This window comes from Cajanus cajan, chromosome 5, assembly GCF_000230855.2.
Source record: "Cajanus cajan strain Asha chromosome 5, NIPB_CcT2T_4, whole genome shotgun sequence".
NCBI classification, from domain to species: domain Eukaryota; kingdom Viridiplantae; phylum Streptophyta; class Magnoliopsida; order Fabales; family Fabaceae; genus Cajanus; species Cajanus cajan.
The window spans coordinates 12714892-12741048 of NC_138521.1; the positions used below are offsets into that span (position 1 = coordinate 12714892).

The 26157-nt window shown below is 34.4% G+C and overlaps 2 protein-coding genes across 3 annotated transcripts; both read left to right on the forward strand.

Annotated features, from left to right (window-relative positions):
* The first annotated feature begins 9454 nt into the window (after positions 1–9454).
* CAF2 (RNA-binding CRS1 / YhbY (CRM) domain-containing protein) lies at positions 9455–20305 on the forward strand. The gene is made up of 6 exons (XM_020375592.3): positions 9455–10299; positions 11075–11202; positions 11879–12104; positions 15085–15212; positions 18466–18610; positions 19695–20305. The coding sequence occupies exons 1-6, from the start codon at positions 9648–9650 to the stop codon at positions 20138–20140; spliced, it is 1725 nt and encodes a 574-aa protein (XP_020231181.1). The 5' UTR covers positions 9455–9647; the 3' UTR covers positions 20141–20305.
* A 1323-nt stretch (positions 20306–21628) lies between these two features.
* On the forward strand, positions 21629–25788 carry LOC109811778 (uncharacterized). 2 transcript variants are annotated; one of them, XM_020375610.3, is made up of 9 exons: positions 21629–21752; positions 22292–22646; positions 23066–23099; positions 23203–23424; positions 23550–23639; positions 24687–24752; positions 24867–24958; positions 25039–25086; positions 25453–25788. In XM_020375610.3, exons 2-9 carry the CDS (start codon positions 22399–22401, stop codon positions 25568–25570), a joined length of 918 nt encoding a protein of 305 aa, XP_020231199.1. In that variant the 5' UTR covers positions 21629–21752; positions 22292–22398; the 3' UTR covers positions 25571–25788. The 2 variants fall into 2 exon arrangements, with proteins under 2 accessions (XP_020231199.1, XP_020231198.1); XM_020375609.3 differs by lacking the exon at positions 21629–21752 and having other exon boundaries at positions 21777–22646.
* Positions 25789–26157: the final 369 nt, after the last annotated feature.

Genomic DNA, 26157 nt, shown 5'->3' on the forward strand with positions numbered 1-26157 from the left:
TGTGGGTTCTCGAAGGAACCCTAAGAATAAGCACAAAACAAATTATTATGGAAATAATTTTAGATAGGAAACCCTTAGAATGAGGATGAATTAATTACATTTTAGATGCCCTTTCTTCTAGAAAGAATTCATAAAATTTGTGAAATCCAAATTTGATAATTGTTTGTAATTATGTAGTTAGAGAGTTTTTTATACCACACCAAGTGCCATGTTGGGGCCACCAAACACAAAGGAAATGGAATGCTCATGGCATTGTTAATGCCAAGCATCAACTTGATCACGTCAGGCGCGAGGAGTGTTATGTCGGGTGTGGTTCTTCTAAAGGCTTGCAGCCTCAATCACACCGAGTGTACAACACCCCTCGTCATCAGGCCCTATCCTGTACCTATAACTAAGATGTGTTCAGATTGAATATTTTGTTTCAATTTGGATTTTAACTATTTGAACATAGTTATCCTCTTTTTACCTAATTAATCAAAAATATTTAATAGTTATCAATTAAACGTCATAAATTACTTATCTTGTGATAAAGGAAAGTCACTTTTGTATTAAAAATGATTATAAAAAGACTTTTCTTCTTCACAAAGATTTTGGCTCTTTTTCTACTACTGCCATAGATCTAGAGCTTAAGATCCACAACCAAAATATTTTTGAAAAGAAAAGATCTCAAGTTCTTAGTCTAGTGAAGAAGAAGTGGACTTCACATAGTTCTACTTCTTATGCTACTTCTTTGGTAGTGCCCAGAGTAGACAGTCATTGTCTATTTATGACTTCTTCTACTTTAGTTATTCTAATAAAACATCCAACCTTTGGTTTATATTATTTTTTTAGATACATCTCATGGTGTCTTATTTTCTATTTTTGATCTTAAGGGAAGTTCAAACTTCTTTGAACTTAACTTGACTACTTCCCTTCAAGACCAAATTAGATTATATGAATCTTTTAAACTCTTTACACCCTCTTCCTTGTTGTATCTAACAAATAATAAGATCAAGGTTTATCTAGGTAGTTTCCTTATTATATTCACTTTGTTTTCTTGTAGGCTCCTTGGTTACTACATAGGGTACTTCAAGCAAGATACCTTAGTATGTAGAAGTACTTCAGTAGTTTCTTATAGTTTTAGTACTTTCACATTTTTAGGATTTAGTTTTACACTTAGACTACACTATAGTGAGGATACTATTCTTATTCTTAAAGAACTTATGTTTCCTAGTCTAAGGACCCTTGTTAGGACTATAGAAGGAATTCCTCATAGGGTGCACTTTCCACATATATTATATGAATATATCATCCCTAATGCTTTTTTTTTTGTTTTCCTTGTAGGTGATGTGACACCCTCTACCCCGCATACCATAACACATAAATAATAAAATTTGAATAACATAATCTTTCATTATTAAAATACCAAATATGTTCAGATAGAGAGTACCATATCCATAACTTAAATAAATAACATAATCAACAGAAATTACAAAAGAAATAAGGCTAAGCTTTTCAAAATAATTTTATAGAAATAACATCCTAATCTAATCCTATCTACACCCCGATGTCACATGTCCTATCAGAGCAAAGCTCAACACTGAAGCCTAAGCTTCATCACCAACAATCCTCAGCCTCATGCTGATGATCACCTGTATAATAACCAAAGGAAAAGAACAAAAAGAAAAGGGAGTGAGAAACATCTCACTCTAGCTCACGGTGTAGTAATGCACACCGAATAGCCAAACACAAACAAACATGTATATTTGTACATAACATAGATAGATTAACAACAATCATTTCATTCATCAAAGACATAAAAAAATCACTTTAATATATAACATTAAAATGCACATGAAATGGACACGGACTACATATTATCATGCATGTGGCGCAGTAACACATATCACATGGTGTATTACTGCTAGCAATACACGAGAGTAGTCTAGGAGTACATGCTAGGTCACACCCTCTACGCACTCTCACTAGAAGGACATACTACCAGGGTCTAGTCTGGATAGCTAACCCTGTGCAAGATACATCCCATGCACACAATGGGCGAGATTGGGACTTCCAAACTGAGCTATCCCCAAGGACTAATCCCCAAGCTTTTACACAAGGGGGCCTTCCCTGGTGGTGTATTCCATATCATACCCTTAAAAACATTTATGCAAATGATGCATGTAAATCAAGACTCTATGCATTCTCATATCACATTACCATGTTTCATTATCATATAACATTATCATGTCTCATTATCTCATATCTCATGTCTTATATTCACTTTTCACATTATCTCATCATATTCACATAGTCTCCACAGAGCACTTTAACTCATAACAAAACTTGCCTATTTGCGAAATTAACCACATATTCGTAAATCTCATCCAATAAGGAACACAACAGAACAATCAGAAAGCAGAACAGCAAACATTCATATTTTGCTTGTTTCTCACAGGGTTCTCTCAAGAACCCACAGAATACTCTAATTCATATAATAAACATTTAAAATAAAACAATTTACTCATATAATTGCCTCTTCAAACAATCTCCTCTTACAATCACCAATGCATTCCCTTAGGATTTCCCACAAGAACCCATAAGAACACCAAAGTCTACAATTATATTCCAAACACAAACACTACTCATACATACATACTAATTACATCAATTATAACATTCAAGGAGAAACAGAGATGAAACAAATACAATTGGGAAAAACCCCTCATACATGAGCATACAACAAACATAGGATTGGGGGCCAATCCCACTACCCAACATACATTCCCACACCCAGAGTGAGGTTTCTCACTCTCCCCTTACCTTGATAAGCAGGAGATGAAACTAAAGCAGGATCTTGCTAGTCTCCTCCTCTAGGTTCCCCTTGGTCTTCAGAGGGTGTAGAAGAAAAAGAAGTTAGAAGTGAAAATGTGCTTTTGGGAGTGTCAGAGCATGCTATTTATAGATGTCAAGAGTGGCTAGAACGACTCGTTTTAGATCCAAAATGGTCCGTTCTGGATCCTTTTATCATGTGTTAAATTTGCATCTGGAATGGCCCGTTCTTAAACCAAAATAGCCCATTCTGGAGTTGAGCTTAACTCATAATGGCCATGTTTGGAACGGCCCGTTCTCAAAGCAGAACGGCCCGTTCTCAAAGCAGAACGGCCCGTTATGGGTTTGAATTTTACTCATAACAGCCTGTGTTGGAATGGTCCGTTCCAATCTAGGGTTTATAGGCTTTTTTAGTTTGGAACGGGTCGTTCCAGTTTGGAAACGGCCCGTTCTAGGCTACTAAATAACCCTTATTTGGGCTTTGAGCCTTCATATAATTTGTGAAAATTGGGGTGTTAAAGGTGATGCTATCTTTGTGGAAGGACCATTGGATTTGAGGACAAATCCTTTCAAAGGGGGAGGGTATGATGGAAATCTAATCCCCAAGGATCCCTTTGGAAGAGGTAAGACCAAGAAGGGTGAAGGTTGATCCAAGAAGGCTGGACACTTGAAGACCATTGAGCCTTTAACTAGGTCCATGGTTAGGAGGCTAAAGGAGGCTTCTACAGAGAAGGTGCTTCTTATACATATGCTCTTCATGAGGATTGAGTATGATTCCTCTTATTAGTCCCTTAGTTTCCATTGTATATTGTAGACACCCAATTTCGTCCGGGGGGCAAACAAACAGCAAGATAGGACATCAGAGGGCCCAAAGGTTGATCCAAAATCGGAACGGGCCGTTCCCAAGTCCGGAACGGGACGTTCTCGATCAGAACGGGCCGTTCTGGGCTTCTAAAATGCCTAAAAAGATATAGGTTGGAACGGGCCGTTCTAGACCAGAACGGGCCATTCCAAACCAATCAAATGGCCTAAAATGTGTATCCCAGAACGGGCCGTTCTGAAATCAGAACGGGACGTTCTAGGGTACAAAAATGCCACACAACGTTCGGATTCGGAACGGCCCGTTCCGGCCCACATCTGATGCCTATAAATTGGAATCTCGGCCACAGTTTTGAGGACCTCCAAAATTTCGTCCAAAGCTCCATAGAGCTCGAAATTTCTCCCTTTTTTTTCTCTCTCTCTCCTATTGTACTTCTTGAGTTTTGTGAGGCTTATTGTAGTGTGAAAGGTTGCCACAAAGCACCTAAAACCTCCATAGTTGAAGATCCAATAAAGCTTGTTACGAGGTATTACTCATCAATCTCTTGTTTTATCTTTCTCTTCTTTTTATTTTACATTGTTATAATAAAAATAATCATGTAGATATTTTAGAGTCAATTGTTTAATTTAAATTTCAAGCATGTAAATAGTCATCAATAAAAGGGGATTTAATATTTATATTATTATTATTTATAATGTTAACTTCGTCATAGGGTACCGATTAAGGGCGTTGTAGGGGTGCTTAATACCTTCCCTACACGTAACCGACCCCTGAACCCAATTCTGGTTATCAAGGCCATTATTGGACTTTTAAAAACCTTTTCTTTTAACAATGTTTTGAGTAAAATATTGGTGGCGACTCCATGAACCTATTTTCAAAACCATTAATTAAGGATTAGTCTGGTGTCTGGGCATTCCTTAATTGATGAAACTTTTAAAAGGACGTCTAAATCTTAGGTCGCAAGATCGGAAATTTTTGGGTTGCGACATATATACATTGTATGATACTTGTACATAGTAGTTACTTATATAGGTATACTTTGCCTTTGTATTTGTGAGGCACTTTCTTTCTTTTCCTATAGGATTTTAGGGTATGCTACTTGGATAATTTTGCACCATTTGACCTTGTATTAAGGGTCATAGATTTTCATATTTTTAGTAGTAAAAGTGGGGTGACAAATAGTAAGGTGTGTAGGTGTAACTAGTAATTGGGCCTATGGTGGGCCTAGGCTAAATTTTACATATTAGACTTGTTTTCCTCCATTTTTTCCAAGGAATTGATTTAGCTAAGTATCACCATCACTTGGTGAACCTAACTAAACCAATTCTAAGAGTTTTGAATTGGATTAAATGTAGGAGGCAAGCTTGGTCGCCTAACTCACCTTCCTTGGCCAAAATTACCTTGGCTTCTCCCACACACTTGGATAACTTGTGCTACAAGCTTCTAGCTTAGCTTGCTCCCCAAGCTTCTAAGTTAGAAGCTTGTTCCACAAGCTTCCAAGTTACTAGACCGATTAGATTGAGTGTAAGAAGGCTAACCATAGTTCTCCTTGAACCATAGATAGTCTAGCTTGCACCACAAGCCACTCCCTCACTATATAAGTCTTTTTCTTCACTTTGTAAACACTTTTGATGATAATATAGAGAGATTTCAGAAATTTTTTTAGAACTTTCTCTCTTCCAAAAGTCTTAACCTCTTTGATTTCAATCCATTTCTCTTATCCTCTTCATACAAGAGTGTGGTGAGATTTGAAGTGGCTAATCTTCCTCCAAGGAGTGGCGCCACTTGAGAGTGTTCCTCACCATTGAAGGTGAATTCCGAAGCTTCATCAATCATTGGAGGCTTTGAAGAAGCTTAAGGAGAACCAAGAAGCCAAAGGTCTAGGGAGAAGCTTGAAGAGAAGCCAACAACAATCTGATTTCCTCTTAAGTTTTCCATCAGGCTGTGACATTGGGGTTTAGTTATAGAATTTATTTTCTATTAGTATTTGAATTATAGATCTTAACTTATTTAGTTATAATTGGTTTAAGAATTAGATTTTATTCATGTAATTGTTCTCGGATTTAGTTTTGTTTAATGTTGAATTTCATTTAATGTGATACCTCTATCTTAAGCTTTAGTTTATTAAAAATGTTAGTATTATATTTATTGAATTTATGCATGTTAGTAAAGGGTGTCACATTTTCTTAGTCCTCGAACCAACATTTTTTTTTTGTTATAAACAAGCTTGCAATAGAAAAATACCGTTGTCTAATGCCAACATTCCCCTATGGGTCAAGGATTCAAGATTATTCCTATTATCCTTTCCATACTAGTCAACATCTTCACTTGCATCGTTATAACTGCCAACACCACCAATGCCTTCATTGTTATTGTTATCATCATTGTTGACAATAATGACGATAATAGTTGTTGTGGCAACAACAATGGGGATGACGATTAGAGATGTGGCAACAATGTTGTTACTACTGTCACCATTTACATAACCACCATCATTGTCACTGTTACTTGGTAGCGACAAAGATGGTCGCAAAAGTAATGGTGACATTGTTGGTGGCATCATTATTAACACCATCACAATTGTTATTGTCATTGACACAATTGCCATTATCATCTCTTCCACCACCACCATAAACACCTCCATCTCATCATCACCACCATGGCTGTTGTTGTGATAATGATGGTGACGATAGTAGTGGCATTATCACCACCATTATTTTTGCCACTGTAATTAAGAGATTTAGAATTTTTCACTTAAGGAATATGACTTGAAATATATTTTGTGGGTTGTTCGATTAACACAAAATAAATATTATTTGAAGATAAAAAGTTACATATAGTTTCCTAGATTGGTTAAGAGTGCGCCCCTGATAATTGCATCGTTGTGCCTGGACTATGAGAAACGTTATCCCTGTCTTTCCTTTTTCACCCTCTATGTCGCGACTGCATTAAAAAAATTAAAAAATAAATATTTCATTCAAGTTTTTAGTTGGGAGAAATTTCCTGCCTTGCCCTCTTGTTGTAGTGCCCGTGGAAGGGCTAGGGATCTAGCATCGAATGGAAAAAAGCGCAACATGGTTGCACCACAATTCCATAGTACACTCACACTGAATCGCAAACCTTTGCAAATAAAATTTTGTACCTAAATTTAAACAATAAATAATTTTTGTTTAAAAATCCTTTAAAATTGTTTACTTTTTAATGTTTTGCTTCAACTTGGATTTTTTTAGGAAAATCATATTTGGTTTGTATACTAGAAATTTCCCATTCTTATATAGTTTAACTGACATGTATTGTAAGCGTAAAATTATTTTTTATTTGACTTTTATTGTGGTACTATTTAGTGATAAAAAAATTATCATTTACGATAGTCAAAGATTGAATGACAATGTAAACATTTTTAGACAATATTTGCATAAATTATTTTTTCTTTATTCTATGATAAATTATGTTTTATAACGTATGTGAAGAGATATTTGTAGTTTACTCCAATGTTAGGATGCATAGGAGTAGTAAAAATAGATACAAAAGGAATAAAGAAAGTAAAAAAAATAAGATACATTCATGATGGAAAAAGAAACAAATTTGAAAGAGAAAGTAATTATTTTAACATAATTATCCTCTTTTGACCTCATTATTCATAAATATTTAATAGTTATCCTTTAAAAGTTAATCTTTAAACGTTATAAATTACTTATCTTAGGATATAATGAGTTGTCACATCAACATGCTACCATTTGCCTCATCGATCCACGTAAACATATGTCAATATCTCAGGAAAAATATTATATCTTACACACAGAAAACACTCTAAACAATCAAACCATCCCATCATCGCATAAGACCTAGCATTTATGTTAATATCTTAGGAAAAAAATACCTTATATAATGGCCAATGCTTTATACACAATTCAACCCTCTCATCACCATCAACACAAACTTGTTCTAAAAAGCCAAGTCGTTTTAGCCTCATAATCTTAATCCTATCATTGAGCCAAATCAAAGAAGGTGAAGAGGACTTTGCAATAATGCTCAGTCTTTGGTCTTTTTGATCAAGATCTCGTATTCAACCAATGCCAAGAAGAACAAACAAATTAGGCATTACTAAAGTTCATGAGGGTATTAAGGTTGAATCGGATTCTTGACCAAAAGGAACATTGACTGAAAACTCAAGGTTGGAGGTGAAGTCACTGTATGGATTGTATGCAATTTTGTTTTCATTACTATTTATATTTATATTATTTTCTTAACATATGTAAAAGAAGAAAAAAAATTGGCTCGCCAATCTTTTGTGTTCCTAACAATTAAAAAATTTGATATTTTTTTTGACATATTGGGTAATTATTGATCACAACTTATGCTTTTGAGTTATGTTCTACCTAAATAATTAGTAAAAACAAAAGTAAATAATTTTATACACTTTAAATTACTCTTTTTTAGATATATTTTATGTTTTGGTGTTTTAAACACAAGAAGTACATAATGAGAGAAAAAATGATAAAAGAATTGGGAGAAATAATCAGATGTTTATTCTTAGAAGCTTCACATAAGCTATTCATTTAGTCCCTTAAATAGGTCTGACATAGATTTATGTAAAAGTCTCGTTCAAGGCAGGAGGAAGCCCTCTTCTCATTTTAGTAAGAGGTGATTGAGGTGTCCAAGGATATTTTGCAGAGGCTCCTTTAGGTCAACAAGCACAACAGACACACCTTTAAGGAAGTATAAATAGTACATAAAGAGAAATGTACCCATTATGATCACTTGGATAGGGAAAATTAGGTTTCTTTTGGAGAGTAATGATGATACAAAAGCCTTTGTTGTAGACTATTTTAAGAACCCTTCAACCTTCTATTTAGATTAGCCATTAGTGGCTAATTTTCCTGTTTTCAAGATAGATGTGGCTCACTTGAATCCTTTTAATATTCCTCAATATTTAATACATAATTTTATTCAGTTAGTTCTTCTTTTTCTCCATCTTAATACTTATTTTGGGATTTGCCAAATATAATATGAACCCTTGAAATTAACTTTTGTTGGAAGTGTTTTTAATACCACGATCTTTAAAAGAACCCTCAACAAACATATTGATAAATAGAATATTGCCATGATTGTCAAAATAAACATCAAAAGCACCAAAGGACTTACAAATGATAGCAACTTGCTAGACCACGATTGTAATGTCGTCTCGATGTCTACCATACACTTCATAGTTCTATCCTTGTAATTTTTAATTTTAAAACATAAATAAGGATTCTTTAGATATTACACTAAAATTGTTTTAAAATTTTTTCCATCCTCTTCAAATTCCCAATATCAAAGGGGAGCTAAAATTAGATAAGGAGAGGTTTTGTTCCCCTACAATCTCCTCTTAAAAATTGAACTAAACAAGAAATGTTTATAAAAATTCTTTGATGAAATCAAGCCTAAGGGCCAAATACAAGAACCTAGAGGAATAGGCTAGGCTTGAAGAAAAAGACTCAAGCTCTTATTGAGCTTTGAGTTACTTTTAGTAGTCGATTTTTCTATTCCTTACAAATAATTTTTATAAAAATTTTATTTTATATTTAACCTAGTATTTTTGGGTCAAATAATTAATGTAGGGATTTATTTCCTTGTAAATTTTCTTTTTAAGGGTGTATTTAGTAATTTTGGGGTGTGCAACTAATATTTGGATATGTGCTTATTGGATTTGTTTGGGCCATGAGCGGGAGCAGTGGCTCATGAGTGGGACGTCCATTTTACCCACACATCTCTCCTATTATTTCAAACAAATCTACCAAGTCACATATTTCACACACTAGTCACATATATATAACCATTATTCCCCAGCGGGTTGAGGATAGAAAGAAAGAAAAAAATCTGAACACAACAGAAAAAACGAGACGTTATCAGTTCCCACCGTTTCACTCTTTCACTCACTCCCATTCATTCTTAATCCATCACACTGCAAAACAGAGACACATTAGCCAACAACAACAACAAACACAGTTTCAGAGTTTCTCTAACATTTCTTCAAATGGTAATAGTTGCATTGTCCTCCTCCCTCCCCGGCGGGAGAAACCTCTTCTCCTCGATACCACCAACGCCACCGCCCCCCGACCCCGTCTCCGCCACTCCGCCGCCGCCAATTCCCATCCCCAAGTACCCCCCTCCGCGCAAGTCCCAACCCCCGCCGCCACCCTCTCCGAACCCCGGCCTCAAGTACCACCGCGAGACCAAGTACCACAAGCCCGTCAGCGACGGCGGCGTCATCGCCTCCGACGGCGCGGACCGCTCCGTCATCATCGGCGAGTCCGGCGTGTCGTACCTGCTCCCCGGCGCGCCGTTCGAGTTCCAGTTCAGCTACTCGGAGACGCCGAAGGTGAAGCCGCTGGCCATCCGCGAGCCGGCGTTCCTGCCGTTCGCGCCGCCGACGATGCCGCGTCCGTGGACGGGGAAGGCGCCGCTGAAGAGCAGGAAGAAGAAGGTGCCGCTGTTCGACTCGTTCAACCCTCCGCCGCCCGGCGCCAAGGGCGTGAAGCACGTGGAAATGCCCGGGCCGTTCCCCATGGGACAGTTCCCGAAGGAGGGTCAGACGAGGGAGGAGATTCTCGGTGAGCCTCTCAAGAAGTGGGAGATACAAATGCTTGTTAAACCCATGGTGTCTCATAACCGCCAGGTTAATCTTGGTGAGTTATTTCACATTGCACATAGATATGATTTTTTATTCGGTAAAAATAAAATGTGTTTATAGGTTCTCTAGATTTGTTCAAAAATGGCTTTAGATTTAGATTATGGTTGGATAAACTTCTCCAAAAGTTCGGGTAAAAAAAAAGTTTATCTATAAAGCTAATGAATAAGAGTCTATTTGCATACAAACTTAAAAGCGATTTTGAGGAATTCTATATAAAAATAAAAAAATAAAAAAAGAACTCTATTTGAGTATAGAAACTTTAAAAAAATTATAAGTTTATATTCAAACAGACTCAAGCTAATTTACAGTGTCCTTTATGTTAGTTTCTCAAAAACTTATTTTTAAATTATGAATAAGTTAATGTTTTTAGAGAAACTTTTTTATTTTTCCGTCTTATTTTTTTTCTCTATAAGTGCTTATGGAATCCAAACAAGCTCGTAGTTTTTACATTTTAAAAGCAGTGGCGTAAGTTGTCGAAATTCTGAAATGTGGTGGATTTCGTCTGAGATCCTATACTTTATTTTGATCTGACAATGACTATATCCACTACATTTCATAAACACAAGGACTAAAACCATTTCTTTTGTGAGTTTATGATGTTGATGATAGTGAATCAAAATTCAGGGTTTTAATGGCCTGATACAGTTGTGACGACCTTGAGATGTTGTAGCCACATTGCATCATGCAGTCAGCCGTTTAAAATTCTGAATTGAATGTTGTGAGTTTAAGGTATAGGAAGTGTTTTGAAGATGTTTAGTTTGGTGGTCTAGGAAGGGATGGATTAACGCATAATATGCTGGAGTTGATACATTCACATTGGAAGCGTCGCCGTGTCTGTAAAGTTCGTTGTTTAGGTGTTCCAACTGTAGATATGGATAATGTTTGCCATCATATTGAGGTATGGTATTCGTATCCCTTTTCATTTCTTCAAAATTGATTTGTATTCTTGTGTAGTTTATTGTATGTTTCTTACCTCAATATCCAGTTGCTATGTAAGTCGTGTTATCTCAAGTGAAAATAACATTTACAGGGGCGACTGGCTTTCGAGGCTGTTGTAGCCTTTCTTCTCTTTTTACACTTTATTTTTATCTATATCTATATATAAAAGCAATTTCATGTTTTGTATACACAATTCTTAGATTGTTTTACCTTCATTATAACCACCTCTAATCCATTCACGTACATTTTCTTTTCCAAAACATCTGTCACTTCTTAAATGACCACCTACTCCATCATTTCTATCTTTTTATTATTTTTAATTTTCTTTAAATATAGAGAGGCACGGAGTACCTCTTTTATGCTAGTTAAAATAATAAGAAAGTAGCGACACTCAGTTGAATTGTTCTCACAGCTGCTGTTTCCTAGTTAAGGCATTTGTTGTCTTCAATAAAGCCTTTTAATTCAGTTAGATTGGGAATAGATTTTATTGATACATTTACTTTTTTTAGTTCCTCTTCCATTCAATCAATTACACCAGATTGTTGACAAAAGCAATAGATTATTATCAGTCATGCATGAAAGTAGGTTGTTGCTTAACATTATTTTTTTACTTGAAGTCTTGTATGTTATCGCAGGAAAAAACAGGGGGGAAAATAATTCATCGAGCTGGTGGTGTAGTTTATCTTTTTCGTGGCAGAAATTACGAGTATAAAACTCGTCCACAGTATCCAGTGATGCTCTGGAAGCCGGCTGCTCCTGTTTACCCAAAACTTATACAAGATGCTCCAGGAGGATTAACGAAAGATGAAGCTGATGAATTACGGATGAAGGGGAAAAGCCTGTTGCCAATATGTAAATTAGGTAACCATGTATTGGGGTTTCATATTTGTCTTTCTAATACACACACACACACGCATATAGCATGAAGAAATTTGACAATTTATTGTATCCTTTGTCTTTATTTTTGTCTTCCCATGAGTAACTGAAATCACAGAAATTGAAGCAAGACTTTGTCTAACCTCAAACACTTTAGGTTTAAATATTTTAAAGGGTGGCTGAAATGCATTTTGGTGTCATTAATAGCCGTCCAAGTTTTGCAACTTCATTAATATGCCATTAGGATTAATAATTGATAGAATTGGTTCAGAATCAAAAGGAAAGAATATTTTTTATTGTAGAACCCAAATCCCAATTGTTGGGCCAATGTGGTTGCAGCCTTAGGCTAGGGTTAGAAGATACAGAATAAATTCATTTCCCTTGATATTTGAGAGACCAGGGTTCTCCCCACTCTCTAGGGTAAGAAGATATGAAATAAATGATTTCCCTTGATATCAACCTACCCTCTTAATTTAATAGGCAATATGCCTTATTTCTAATACTATCTCAGCCCACCCAACTAACCCAATGAACTAACCAACTTCCTTACTAACAGACTCCTAACTAACTAGTAATGGGTACCTAAAATAATTTTTGAAGTATCATTGCCTGTTAAGACAAAACAAAAGCACAAATATGATGGGGGCTGGTTTTATTGCAATTGAACAAGAAGAACAGGTAAAATGGGGAAGGAGGGTGTTCAGGGTTTTCCAATGATGAATCTTGTTCTTGGGCAAAGATGGTTCTGGTTTAATGGAAGTTGTGCATTGGGTTGGATGTCTGAACAACAAGAAACAAAAGCAGAACCAGATAAAGTGATAGAAACAGAGGATGACCTAGTGTCAGAGGTGATAGAGGCAGAAGTCAAAGATGCAGATGCAACAAATAATCATGATTTTCAAATCTTATATTTGGTGACAATAGAAGAACTCCGGAAAGTGCTTGTTACAATGAAATGCAAATTACTAGAATTACGTCCATATATGTAGTGGTGCTTACATACAGTAATCAAACATGGAAGGAAACCACTGCCATCATTGCTAGGTCTTTATCTCAATGTAGGGACCAAGATAAATATCTGTTTATGGTGGTCGAGCATTAGTGAATGTACCCACCTGATGGCTTTAAATTTTTTGGCTTTGAGCAGTCCAGCCTGCCTATTGCTGCTTCCAGAACCACCACATTGGGATGTTGTATGGTAACTGAGGGGACAAAATTATGCCTTACATGCTGCAATTTTTTTCTAGTAGAAACTTGGGCATGGACTTTCCAACACCCCAACCCATGTTGGATAAACAAACAAAAAAAGTTCTTCAGAGGCAATCCTTCCATTGGATGCATGTTGATTTGAATTTGACGGCTAAAGAAAAGTGAACGGAAGAATCTTTCTGGAGCAGGCTTACTCAGAATGTAAGTTGGCATATGGTTGTGCTTCATAACTCAGGCTGATTTGGAAATCCAGCAATGCTTAAGTTCAGACAAGGAAAAGCTGTCCTCATGATTAAACAATCTATGTTGTTAGGGTTCTATTAATCTGATGGGATGTACTTCCAGAATATACAGACTTTTTTGGGATTCTTATTGCCTCCTCCAGTTCCTCTATTCTTTCAGGCAGAAAATATTGATGATTTTTTGTTTATATGCAAATATATTGATTGCTTCAGCAGCTTGTCCAAGATAATGGGGATGTTGTGTTGTGACAATTTTTGATGGTGTGGATTACTCACCCACATGTGCTATGGAGCAAGACATGGACCAGGATAGTGACTCTGATCATGATGATTATGGAACACAGAATATAATGGAATTCCAGAAAAATGGGTCAGTTTTTTTGCCTAATTGGCCAAGCCCAACCTTGTCTCAGTATTTAGTTTCATGAAAAAGGAGATGGAAATTGCAAATCTGTCCACATGCCACTTTATAAACTATGCCAATCCTAGGTCTTTGGGCAAACAAATTGCCATTTGGAAATAGAAAATCTGACTGTTTCAGGTTTGATCTCTCACCTTTCTTCTATGAGTGTGGTAAATGTGATTTCTCTGCAAGTACTCTGAGCATAAGAACTACCCTTTGGCTTGGATTGAGGCACAATCTTCTTATCCTAAAAAATTTATTACCAAGAAAAAGATAAAATAGTGTATGGCCTCTGTTTCATGCTCAAGCTTATTGATGCATTTGCTTCCCACTTTGGCCCCAAGAACAAGCCTGGGTTCACCATTTTTTCAAGTCTTCCAGCTGAAGAATGCAGTAGGAAAGCAAAAATGTATCTCTAATTCATTTCCAGCCTACAGGATTTCAACCTTGGGGAGACAATGTTGAATTTCAAGGGAGGTGGTATTGTTAGAACTGACGGGAAGGAAAAGTAGTTAGAGGCAGTTAGAGTAGTTAGTTAGTGTGAATCAGTTAGATAAATCAGAGGGGATAGAGTAAGGATGGAAGGAATTATTCCGAAAATTAAGTAGTTTGTACGAAAGGGATAACTCTTTGTTGAGGGGAAATCCTTACAGGAAATTCTTTCTTGTATTATCAGTCATTCAATAAAATTGTGCTGTTTCCTTTGTTTCTATCGATTTCCCTTTGCTCTTTCATGGGTTCCTGCTGTCCAAATAAAATATTTGACAATATGAGATGCTATGAGTTTGTCAAGATGGAATATTTCCTGGTTAGTAGAGTAAGAATGTAAGATAATGAAGATAGGCATACAAGAAATGAACTGATGAGTGAAGTCCAAAATCTCTTAGTTGGAGGAAAGACTATCAAAATCTAGTATAAATAAAAAAGGATATAATTTATCATTATGTTTTTTGTTTCTTTTCTGAAGAAAGGATAAAGTACTTTCTTCTATTTTGAATTATTATTGATGTTACATTCTTTCTTTATGCTGATTACATTTATTCATTTAAGACACGAGTTATGGTTCTTATTTCTATGTTTATACGTCTAATTTACTTCAATCATGTTGCAGCCAAAAATGGAGTATATACATCCCTTGTAAAGGATGTCAGAGAGGCTTTTGAAGGAAGTATTTTGGTGAAAATTAACTGCAAGGGATTGGATCCTAGTGATTACAAGAAATTAGGTGCCAAGCTTAAGGTATCGACATAACAGGCTTTGTATATTGATTTGTTCCTTTTGCACCTTGTTAGCTATGCCTTGCATTTTTATTTTTCACCGTATTTGTTATGCCAGAAACAAACAATTTTGATATCTGTTCTAGGTATTTAAGTCAATAAAATTAATTAAAAGTGTAGAAGGAAGTCATATATGCTCAAAGGAAATGAGAAAAATATACTAGCTATGAGTAGAAAACACTTGTTCTATATAGTATTTGTTCTGTATCAAATATAATCCTTTTTTCTTATTCTATTGAGGGATGCATATGACTAAATTTGATGGAAGCATTTGGCAAGCTGTCTGCCTCAAAATTTTTACAAAATTGGAACTCTTTTTTGGGGTAAATTATATGATTGTATTAAGTAAATACTGTAATACCAATTTTAGAATAATGAATTCAACATTGACATAACCAGGATGATTGCAATTCTTTTGAAGGCCTTTCACTTTTTGATCTGTATCTACATATCTTGTTGGAGATGGAGAAAATTAAAGGATGGGTTTATTGATTGACTGAAATTTAATGGAACCAGAAGAGAAACTCTCCTCCAAGGCTTTCCCATCTGTTTTGATAACTGAGCAGTTACTTGGTTTACACAAAATTTATTGAATGGCTCCTTTCCACCCTTATCCCTCCCACCATGCTATTCATCTTACTGTCCTCTAAGTAACTAACTGCCCTAACTATTCCTAAGTCCTAACTACTTTGACTCCGCCCTATTCTTTCAGTCAATATCCTTTTTCCCTTCTTCCTAACAATACTGACACTTGAAGTTCAACCTTGTTCTCAAGGTTGAAAATGGTCAACAGATAGTGGATAGTCTTTATGTTTCTGCTTTCCCAGAATCTGCATGTGCAGTGCCCCACCTCTTCATCAAATTGATCCTCTGCCAAATACTAAGTTGCATGCTCTTTTTCGGATATCTGTACATTGTACCAAATGGCATGCCACATTGAAAGCACCTTCCCTCATCCCCTTTCTGACATACTCTTGATATGAAAGTTGTGAAGCTCCTCTTTGTATTTTGATAGGTTCCCCATGCACATCCCTATCTGAATAATTGGATGGATCAGAAGCTTTCTTGACTATGCCTGATGATGCTTGTCCTTGCTCTGTACTGGATAGGCCATGATAAGAAGTTAAGAACCTTGGGAGAACCACACCACAAAAGCTAGTTGTTGTAGTTGGAGAGCCCACACTAGAATCCCATACTTCCAATATGAAAGTTATGTCTCATACCTAATTGGATCCTAACAGACCCACCAGCGTATGCTTGAAACTTGTGGTGTGGACCACTAATTAAGATTACCATATCTCTTAATTTAAATCTTGAATCATTTCAGTTTACTTTGTTTCTATATACTTCCCTATCTTGATAAGATTTGCATATCAGAATCCCTATATTCAGATCTATTATTATTTTTTATTAGGATTAGGGTAATTGTTAGTCATGATTACATTAATTAGGGATCTCTTTATTTTTTTATTTTATCAATTAGGGTAATTGTTAATTATGAAGGGCAGACCTGATTGTAATATCATCAATGAGAAATTTTCAGAAACTGTTACAGACAAGTCTGCTTCTTGTTTTTATCATAGGTTGCAAGAAGTATTGTTCTGTGTCTAGGTCTGTAACTTAATCCTATGTAAAGGTCCATAACAACTTGATATTGGAGCCTGAAATTGAATCCAGAACAATTTGATAGGTCCGGTGGCATACAATTCTTCAATGTCTTTGGCCATAGTGATAGCCTTCAAGATATCAATGGAGTCAGGCGTTTGAAATTTGCTTTGCTTCCACCTGTAAATCTTCCAAGAAGTATGCCTAGAACTGTGCTTGGAGACCTTAAAGCTTGAGCCACCAAAAAGATGTCAAGGGGATCAGTTCTCAACATATTTTTCTACAGGACCTGTTTGATGCAGAGTACTCAAAAAGTGCTCTTACACATCAGTGAAACTTTATCCACTAAACTGCTGGTTCAAGGCTGCCATCAGCCAATCTAAAGACAAAGTGTCCTCTTCCTCAAAAAGGCATAACCAATGGGCTGCAGTACCATCCATACTGATGAAGGCTGCTTGCAATTTTTTGTTTTTTATGTACATTAAAAAGATTTTCAGCCCCATCGATCCATTCCAAAAGGATCACATCCATCAAAATTGATTAATTCCATATTCGCCTCCCAAGAACACATGCTGTCTCTACTAAATTCTGATTTTCCAGCATCCAAATCTTCCCAACTTGCTTGTCCAACTTGCTTCTCACAATAATTGTATTGTGACATCCTCTTCAAATCGTTTCCCTCATTATTCATCCATCAACTCAACGTTTGCTTAATTTGTCAGTTCCTTTGACATTTTTTCTGATCTCAAATAGATTGGAATTCATGAGCCGGACATGCCAGTTGCAGATCCTGCAGGTCAGAACAAATGTTTGCAACAGGGACCATTTTATTGATAGACTGAAATTGAACAGAATAAGAAGAGATCCGAGGGTTTCCCCTTCACAAATGGTTTCCCTTATAAGTGATAACTTGAACAGTTGCTTGGTTCACACAAAATACAATGTCCTGAAATTCTCCTTTTACCTTCATTTCCTCCTGCTTATCTAACTAAACCTCATTAACTAACTTCGGTAATTGTTCCGAAGTACCTTGATCCTCCCTTTAGTCTTCCAAAAAAAGGTTTTAGCAAAGAAAGCTAGAATATAGTTCAACAAGGATTGCAAAATCTGAGATGACAGCTGAATTAATTAATGTTTTTACTATTCAGTTGAAGTTGCTTAATTTTACAAGAGCCAAATTCACACGAAGTATGTGATTGAGGATTCATCAATTCGAGTTTTTGTATTATTATCTGTCTCTGACTATGCTAAAAGTGAGCATTACGACTATCGTAGAATTTTAAAGCATCTTTATGGTTAACCAGGGAATGAATTTTTCACAATAGAATTTTATTCTCTGATTTCTCTCAACTACCAAAATAGCTCATCTTCTATACATGTGACTAAGCTCAATGCTTTTGTTACCAGACTTCATTATGTGCCAGCTCTGGGGTAAATGAGGGACTTGTTACAATTGATTACTGCAGCATGATATGCATAGGACTTTGTTTAAATTCTTTAATATATATTTGTTCATAATAATACAAGTTCGTGTTTAGTTTAAGTATTACCACAATCATTTGAAATAGGAATATTGTGCCGCATGCATTTTGATCATCTTGTGTTGGCAGGATTTGGTCCCTTGTGTGCTGTTGTCTTTTGATGATGAACAGATACTGATGTGGAGGGGAAAAGACTGGAAATCAAGGTACCCACATCCTCCCCCAGTTTTTTCACCTTCAAAAGCTGGTATTACAGGGAGTTTGGAAACATCAGGTATGTGTTATATAAAATAAATTCGGTTGAACCATTTTGTTTTTGAATGTCCTGTTCCCATTTAATTCTTATAAGTTATATCGTATGAATACATATCCATGTGTATACAAGTTATAAGATATTATTAGTGTATAGGAAGGAATGTGCAAGAATGAGGGTTCCCAAATATGTATCCTAAAATGGAAAAGAAAAGCTTAAAACATAAAAAGGTAAAATTCAGGATTCAATCATATGGATGTTCACAGTAGGTGGCTGTAGAAAAGAAATGATTTGTTCTTGAAACAGTCTTGGAGTTTAGGATATGTTTGATGGAGTTCCCCAGCAGATAATGCCGCAATAAGTACTCAAATTTCTCTATATGGATTTCAAAGGTAGAGTTTATTTTACAAATTTAAGAACTGACCATTAACAGAAAGGCATTTTAGAAATGCATTATTGAATTGAAGTTTCATGAATTTTCTCGAGCAAATTGGAAGTTTGGGGAATATTTGATTTAGCCTCGAGTTTAGGTTTAGTAGATTTTATGTTTTGGGGAAGGTTATACGATTGTTTGGCACCTTTATCTAGTGATATTGGGGGGAAATAAAGGAAGGAAAATTTACCGTTGCCTTTTGTTTTTAAATGAAGACAAGTTCAGTTCCACACGGGGAGATGCAGCAAATGAAGTTTCGTTTGAAATTTGTTCTATACTAACTTCATTATGTTCTTTTCTATGAGAAGGCAGCTCACTTTACCCGGTTGATTTTCCATTGCATCGACTTCTTTCCCTTTATCTGCTTAGTTACAAATATGATGACTGAATGTTAACAAAAATATTTTCCTAGGGAAGCTTTGAAAATAACATACTTTGTTTGTTGGTCTTTTCCTTACCACTCATAGATTCTTTAACTCAGCAACTGTTGTCTGTTATATACTACATCAGTTCTTCCTTTAATACATATATATACAGCTTCCAAGAATCGGAATTTTCTCTCTGGTGCCATAGATATATTTTTCTGTGTTTGTTCTATATCATGACCTGGCCATATGGTAAAATATATCATTTGATAAAATTGGATTGTAATGTTTTGACAATGTTAATCAGGTGACACTGATGACAAGCAATCTAAGCATGGTGGTAACAATGTGGTGAACACAAGCCCAAAAATGTTGTCTCTGTGGAAGCGTGCAATTGAGTCAAGCAAAGCTTTGTATCTGGATGAGTTTAATCTTGGTCCTGATGCCCTCTTGGAGAAGGTAGAGGAATTTGATGCTGCTTCACTGGCCTTGGAGCACTCCCATCCAGCATTTAGTTTGCCAAGTCTAAACGATGCTGAAGGTCCAGCTCCAAACTTTGAAGATAGTTATTCTAGTGATGGCTTACCTACTGAAGAGGAAGAGGATGAAGAGGATTATGTTGACTACCATGATGATGAAGATGATGACTCGTATGTAGTGGACACATCAGCTCAACCTGGATCATTACCTGTTGATAAGATTGTTGAAAAGCTAAAACAAAGACCATTGGGAAAAAAACTTGATTCAAAATAAAAATGACAAAATGAAGAACATTTGTATTGATAAATTGGCAGGCGTGGAATGTAAAAACCAATAAAGAAAGAAATGAGTTATCTGTAAATAACAAATTGGACATTTTCTCGAGCACTATGTGCCTTGGTTTTATGAGTGACACGTATTTCTGCCACAACTACATAATTTACACGTGGTGGCCACTCGTGCTGAAAGAATCTTATCAAGGTTTTTGAATTGGGTGAATTAGAGAGCCAACATTGTTGCATTTTGCTGCTCTCCTTCAAATAAGAGTTTTTGAGAAAGGAAAATTCCAGTTCAGCTTGTATTCATTTAAATTTAATATACTCACATCACGTGGTATCCACATGGTGATTCACTGATTTTTTTTAGCTTTTCTACTCCAATGGCATAGTCGGTTTCAGCTTAGTTTTTTTTTATTTTAACATTTTTGTTTTTGTTAATATTATTTACAAAACCCTTCGAAGCTAAAGTCTTAATTAAAATTATTTTAACTATAATTTTTTTATATACATAAGTTGATTTAAAATTGAAAACAGAAATGTAAATGAACTTGAATGTTTGTGCATCATTTGAATTAATTCGTTAAAGATTTCACTGATTATCAAATACATAAGTTCATATTTGTATTTAGATATAATATATATGCTATTTGGCAATATATGTATGTGATAATTCAATCTTTAGAAATTAAATCTAGTTAAGAAATTGTATACATGACAAAATCTGATTTTCTAGTATTTAATATGAATAAATTATAGTTATATGTATAAAAAATAAAAATTGTGTTTCCACAGACCACGATAGACTTAACAGAGGAAAAAATAAAATAATAAACGTGATGGACAATATTCAAATTTGAAGTTCTTAACAAACCAAACTAAACTTTAATTTCATCTGTAAGCAGTTTATTCCTTTCACGAGAACTTTACTAGTTTACAGAGCCTCGAGTGAAAGACGAAAGAAACTCAAATAAATGAATAATCAAATAGAAAACAAGAATTTGACACATGACATTGACAAACACGCAAAGGTACAAAAAGATACAAACCTGAAGCGTGAAACTGAATTTAGTTTTAAAAGAAATAGTAAATAATAATCATGCGGATATTGATATGAAAAGCGTATATTGTTTTTGTCTTGTCTCTGTTAAGTAACCGTGATCAGCCAACAAACCCAAAAAAACATATACTCTTTTTTATATAATAATTATAGAGTTGAACCTAATAAAGTTTTGAGTTAAACTGCACACTAATAAATTTTAATTAATCATTAAATGATCAGTGATATTTAATCTAAAAATTATCATATATTTGTAGTCTTAATGTCATCTCTGTCCATCATTCTTAACTATAAAAAAAAAAAGAAATATATATATATATATATATATATATATATATATAATTATCAACAGTGATTCCTCTCTCTCACTCCCTCATAGATAACCTATATAAAAGCATAAAGCAAAGCATCTTCTGCCCTCTGAATTTTACTTATCAACAGTGAGTGCTACACCTTTCTTTCTTCCCATATGGAATCACCCCTATTTTATTTTTTTTGTCATTTGGATCAAGTAATGAACTTTTTGGATTTTGAGCTGAACCCGTCTCAAGTAAGGAATCTTGATTTTATTGGCTTCAAAAAAAAATTGATGAGCAAGCTTGTTATGTATCTGACCTTAGTTTGTGCTCATTCTCTCCTTCCACTTGAGTTTCAAATTTCTGAACAAGAATAATCATATCAAAATTCTGCTTCAGTTATTATGATTGCATTTGTGATGTGGCGGATTGTGCTTTCTTTTTCAAGCATGTGCTAGTGATGGCTACTTTCCTTTACACAATCCTGGCATTTTAGTTCCAATTTTCTGGATGCATATCTTTTGTTGCTGATGGAATTCATATCTTTCTTGATACATTTGAGATTTTGGTGATCTTTGTGATGTCCTTGAGGAAATTTTATTAAGTTCCATCCATTTTATCCTGCTTTTGTTGTTGGAACTGGGTGAAATGAGAATTTTAGATGCTCTTGATTGATTATCATTAAAAGGGTGTCTGTGTCTCAATGCACAAGCCTCCCTCAATTGTGCATAGAGTATTAAGAAACACATAATTGTGAAAGAAGCATAGATATAACTCATGAGTTTCTTCACAGGGTCTTCAAGCCACACATGGCAACCCACCATAACTTCAGATACTACTGCCCTAAGTTATTGGTTGAATTGGAGGTTCTTCTTCTGTGCACTATGGATTTTAGCCTCCATGGCTCTAGCATTTTTTTTAATATTCAAGTATGAAGGATTCAATAGATCAACATCAAATGGAGGAGAAAATCAGGGTGAAGAAGAAGCTGGATTGGTATATGAGGATGAAGCATGGAATACCTGTCTTGAAGGAATTGATCCTTCATGGCTTCTCATTTATAGAATAATTTGTTTTATTGTGCTTTTGGCTTTGATCATTGCCAGTGTGGCTGCAGATGGAGGAGCCATATTTTACTTCTACACTCAGTAAGTTACTTTATGCATATTTGAATCTGTTCAACTATAACATGCATTATCAATGTAGAGAGATATATACATTCTTGAAATAACAAAAACTGTCACCCTTTTTGAGAAATGAATCAGAAAATTCATGTATTAATTTCTTTACTAGGTGTTTCATTGCCACATCAATTCTTAAGCTAAAATACTAGTATTTTTAGATATACCCTTATGATTTTTAAAAAATAGCTTCATTATTCTATATACTGAGGTTGGAAACACTTGTCATGATATCTTGCATTTACTGGGGTATTGAAAATGAATAATCCTGACATAAAAAAAAATGAATAAGACAGAAAGAATCAAATAAATTATTGATTCTTACAATAAAACATTGCTTTTGTAAATATTCTGATTGTGCTTTTGTTTTTTGTTGTGTGCAACAGATGGACCTTTACTTTGGTCACTATTTACTTCGGGGTAACGCTTTACATTTCACTCTTATTATATATTGTAGTGCAAAAATTTAGTATGAAAAATTGAAAATAACTATATCATTTTTTTATCTCAAATTCACTTTCAGTTTGGATCATATTTCTCCTTATATGGATGTTCCCTAAAACCCAATAAATTTGTGAGCAACGCAGTCAATGGTACCTCTCTAGATGCAGAAGTAGGCACTTACATAGTTCCCACTATTGATGGATCTTCAAATATGCCTAACTTGCCCAAGAGTCCTGATCAGGAATTTCATACTAGAAAAATTGCTGGTTTGTGGGGTTACATTTTTCAAATAATTTTTCAGGTAATTTTTTTAGTGATTTAATTAATCGGGGTTGATTATTTATTTATTTGTTTACATGACTTTCTTCATCAACTCAGGAATCAATCTATAAATGTAACTCTTTTTTTTTCCTTTTAAATATATAGACATGTGCAGGTGCTGTAGTGCTAACTGACTCTGTGTTCTGGTTCATCCTTTATCCAAATCTTACGTCCAAAGATTATAGTGTTGATTTTGTAAGTATGATTAACTTTCTCCCTCGTTTATCCTTTGGCTGGGAAATAATATTTGATATACAAATATCATAAAAATGTCGGAGATTGTTTCACCTTTCCATCTAGTTCATATAAGATAACGTGTTTGTTTCCGATATTTCTTCATAAACATTTATAGAAAGAAAAAATGAAATAAGCTTCTTAAAAAAAATAAAAAGAAAAAAAAATTCATATAATTTCTTTAAAAAAAATTACAAATTAACTAGTGTATAAGCTAATTTTAATAGTTTTATGAAAAATTTTGTTTATTTTTTAAATTTTTTCTTTCAAAAATATTTTTGAAAAAATTTATTCAGACTCAAACTTCTCTTTTAGTCAATCATTTTATTTAATAAGTTCGATTTAAGTCTTTTTATTATTAAAATATTTAATTTAGTTTCTTAATTTTATTAAAACGATACAATTTGATCAGTTGTGTAACGTTAAACTTGGATAAATAATGATACATATGATGTTTTTGTGTATAATTTATATAAAAATTTAATGTAGTTAGTTTTAATTAGACAAAAATGATTACGTTGAATTGTTTTATAAAAAGATTAAATTGAACTTGAAGACTAAATTGAAAAAATTAAATAAACTAGAAGAAAAAAAGTAGCCTTTCGTATTTATAGAAAAATTGAAATAATTTGAAATTTGCATCGAATACCATTGTTACTACAGGTTCTGCCATGCCAACACCAAATCAACTACCACATAAAATATGTGATTAATGGTGCATAAAATATCATAAAATTTGAAATTTGTGGAGTCTAATTATGATTGTAGACTAATTTCTACAACTTTGCTTTAAGAGTTATAATTTAACATTATTTACATTCATAAACCCATTAATCTTTTGTGGAGTCTAATTACAACTTTCATTAGTTGCATTTATTTTATTTTTCCACGATATCAAAAATTGCGATAAAACTAGGGCTGTGATCGCATATTTAAAATCTTGTTCTTATGTACCAAAAGATGCTTTTCTATCGATCATCTAAATTTTTTGCATTTTTCATTTCGCAGTTGATTTTTTGTATGCATTCCATTAATGCTCTTTTCCTCCTCGGTGACACGTCATTGAATTGCATGGTGAGTTTGGATTTTAGCGGTTTATGGTTTGTTTTTTTTTTTTTTTATCTTTTGGCCATGATGCATGAAGTTCAAAAATTCAAATTCACAATTATTTATTCTTAACACGTGCAGAGATTTCCAATGTTTCGATTTGCATATTTTGTCTTGTGGACGGCTATTTTTGTGATTTTTCAGTGGATCATCCATGTTTGTGTTTCACTTTGGTAAAACCTTGTATCCATTGTTTCATAATTTTTTATACAAAAGAATGGTACCTTTCATAATTTGATAACCTTTGTTACAGGTGGCCTTACCCTTTCCTTGATTTGAAATCCGCATATGCACCCTTATGGTATCTTCTCATTCTCACTTCTCAATCTCTGTTTCTATCTATTCCTGAAATGATTGTCTTCTAATTGCTTCATAAAGTTGAACATTGTCAGGTTCATGAGCTTGCTTTTGAAATAATAAACCCATCAAAACTATAAATCAACCTTATCAATGATTGGCACGTGCTTATCCTTTTGTATGCCAGCATATTATATTTTATTCAGCACACTTACAGATTGGTTTTATATTTCAATGACCAAAAGGATTGTAAGACTATGATATGAGCGTGTTTGAGTTGAGAATTTTTTAAAATAAAAAAATTCAAAACATATTTAAAAAGCTGTTAAAAATTATGTTGAATTGTTCACTATCCCTATTGGACTTTCAGGTACTTGGCTGTGGCTTTGATGCATTTTCCATGCTATGGCCTTTTTGCTTTAATAGTAAGGATGAAGCAATTGTGGTTATCAAGATCATTTCCAGGGTCTTCTCGGTTTGTACGGTGACAACACTTTGAACTTGGAATGAAGGCTACCTTTTTGCTTAGCAAAAGTGATTTTGGAGATCAGATTTTGATAATTCCAGCTGTTATGTAGATTCACCCCTTCCCAACTCAAATAACTCTTACAGCTGTCAGTCTAGTATTATTTGAATAGTGCTCTATTATTATTTTTTTCCTCCATATATATTTTCAACTCACTGGGTCAAAGATTATTTATACTCATATTACTGTGAGTGTTATTGACTCAAAATTTTCACATATGACAGAAAAGAAACACGAATTTTTCACCAAATATACGAATCTCGTAACATATATGAGTGCATAGTATTTGACTACTTTTATTATATATTATACTAATAAAGTCGAGATAATTTGTGACTATTTTATTTAATAAAAATATTTAAGAATTAGTTATGTTTATTAAATCAACTAATAGTGTTTAGTTTTTAAACTTTAAAGTATTAAATTTGAATCTTATGTTTGTAAGAAAGATTAATTTTTTATATTATTTTTTATAATAAACTAGGTTGGCTGACTGGCAATACGCCTAAGACGCCAATCATCATTTCATCCTCAGGCACGTTGTATCTA

Bases quoted from the DNA above. Each gene is read 5' to 3' on its own strand.
- CAF2 (XM_020375592.3), top strand. From the start codon at position 9,648: ATGGTAATAGTTGCATTGTCCTCCTCCCTCCCCGGCGGGAGAAACCTC. The intron at 11,203-11,878 runs GTATGGTATTCG...ATGTTATCGCAG, and splicing joins ATGTTTGCCATCATATTGAG to GAAAAAACAGGGGGGAAAAT. The intron at 12,105-15,084 runs GTAACCATGTAT...ATCATGTTGCAG, and splicing joins GTTGCCAATATGTAAATTAG to CCAAAAATGGAGTATATACA.
- LOC109811778 (XM_020375609.3), top strand. From the start codon at position 22,276: ATGAGTTTCTTCACAGGGTCTTCAAGCCACACATGGCAACCCACCATA. The intron at 24,753-24,866 runs GTGAGTTTGGAT...TAACACGTGCAG, and splicing joins ACACGTCATTGAATTGCATG to AGATTTCCAATGTTTCGATT. The intron at 24,959-25,038 runs GTAAAACCTTGT...CCTTTGTTACAG, and splicing joins CATGTTTGTGTTTCACTTTG to GTGGCCTTACCCTTTCCTTG.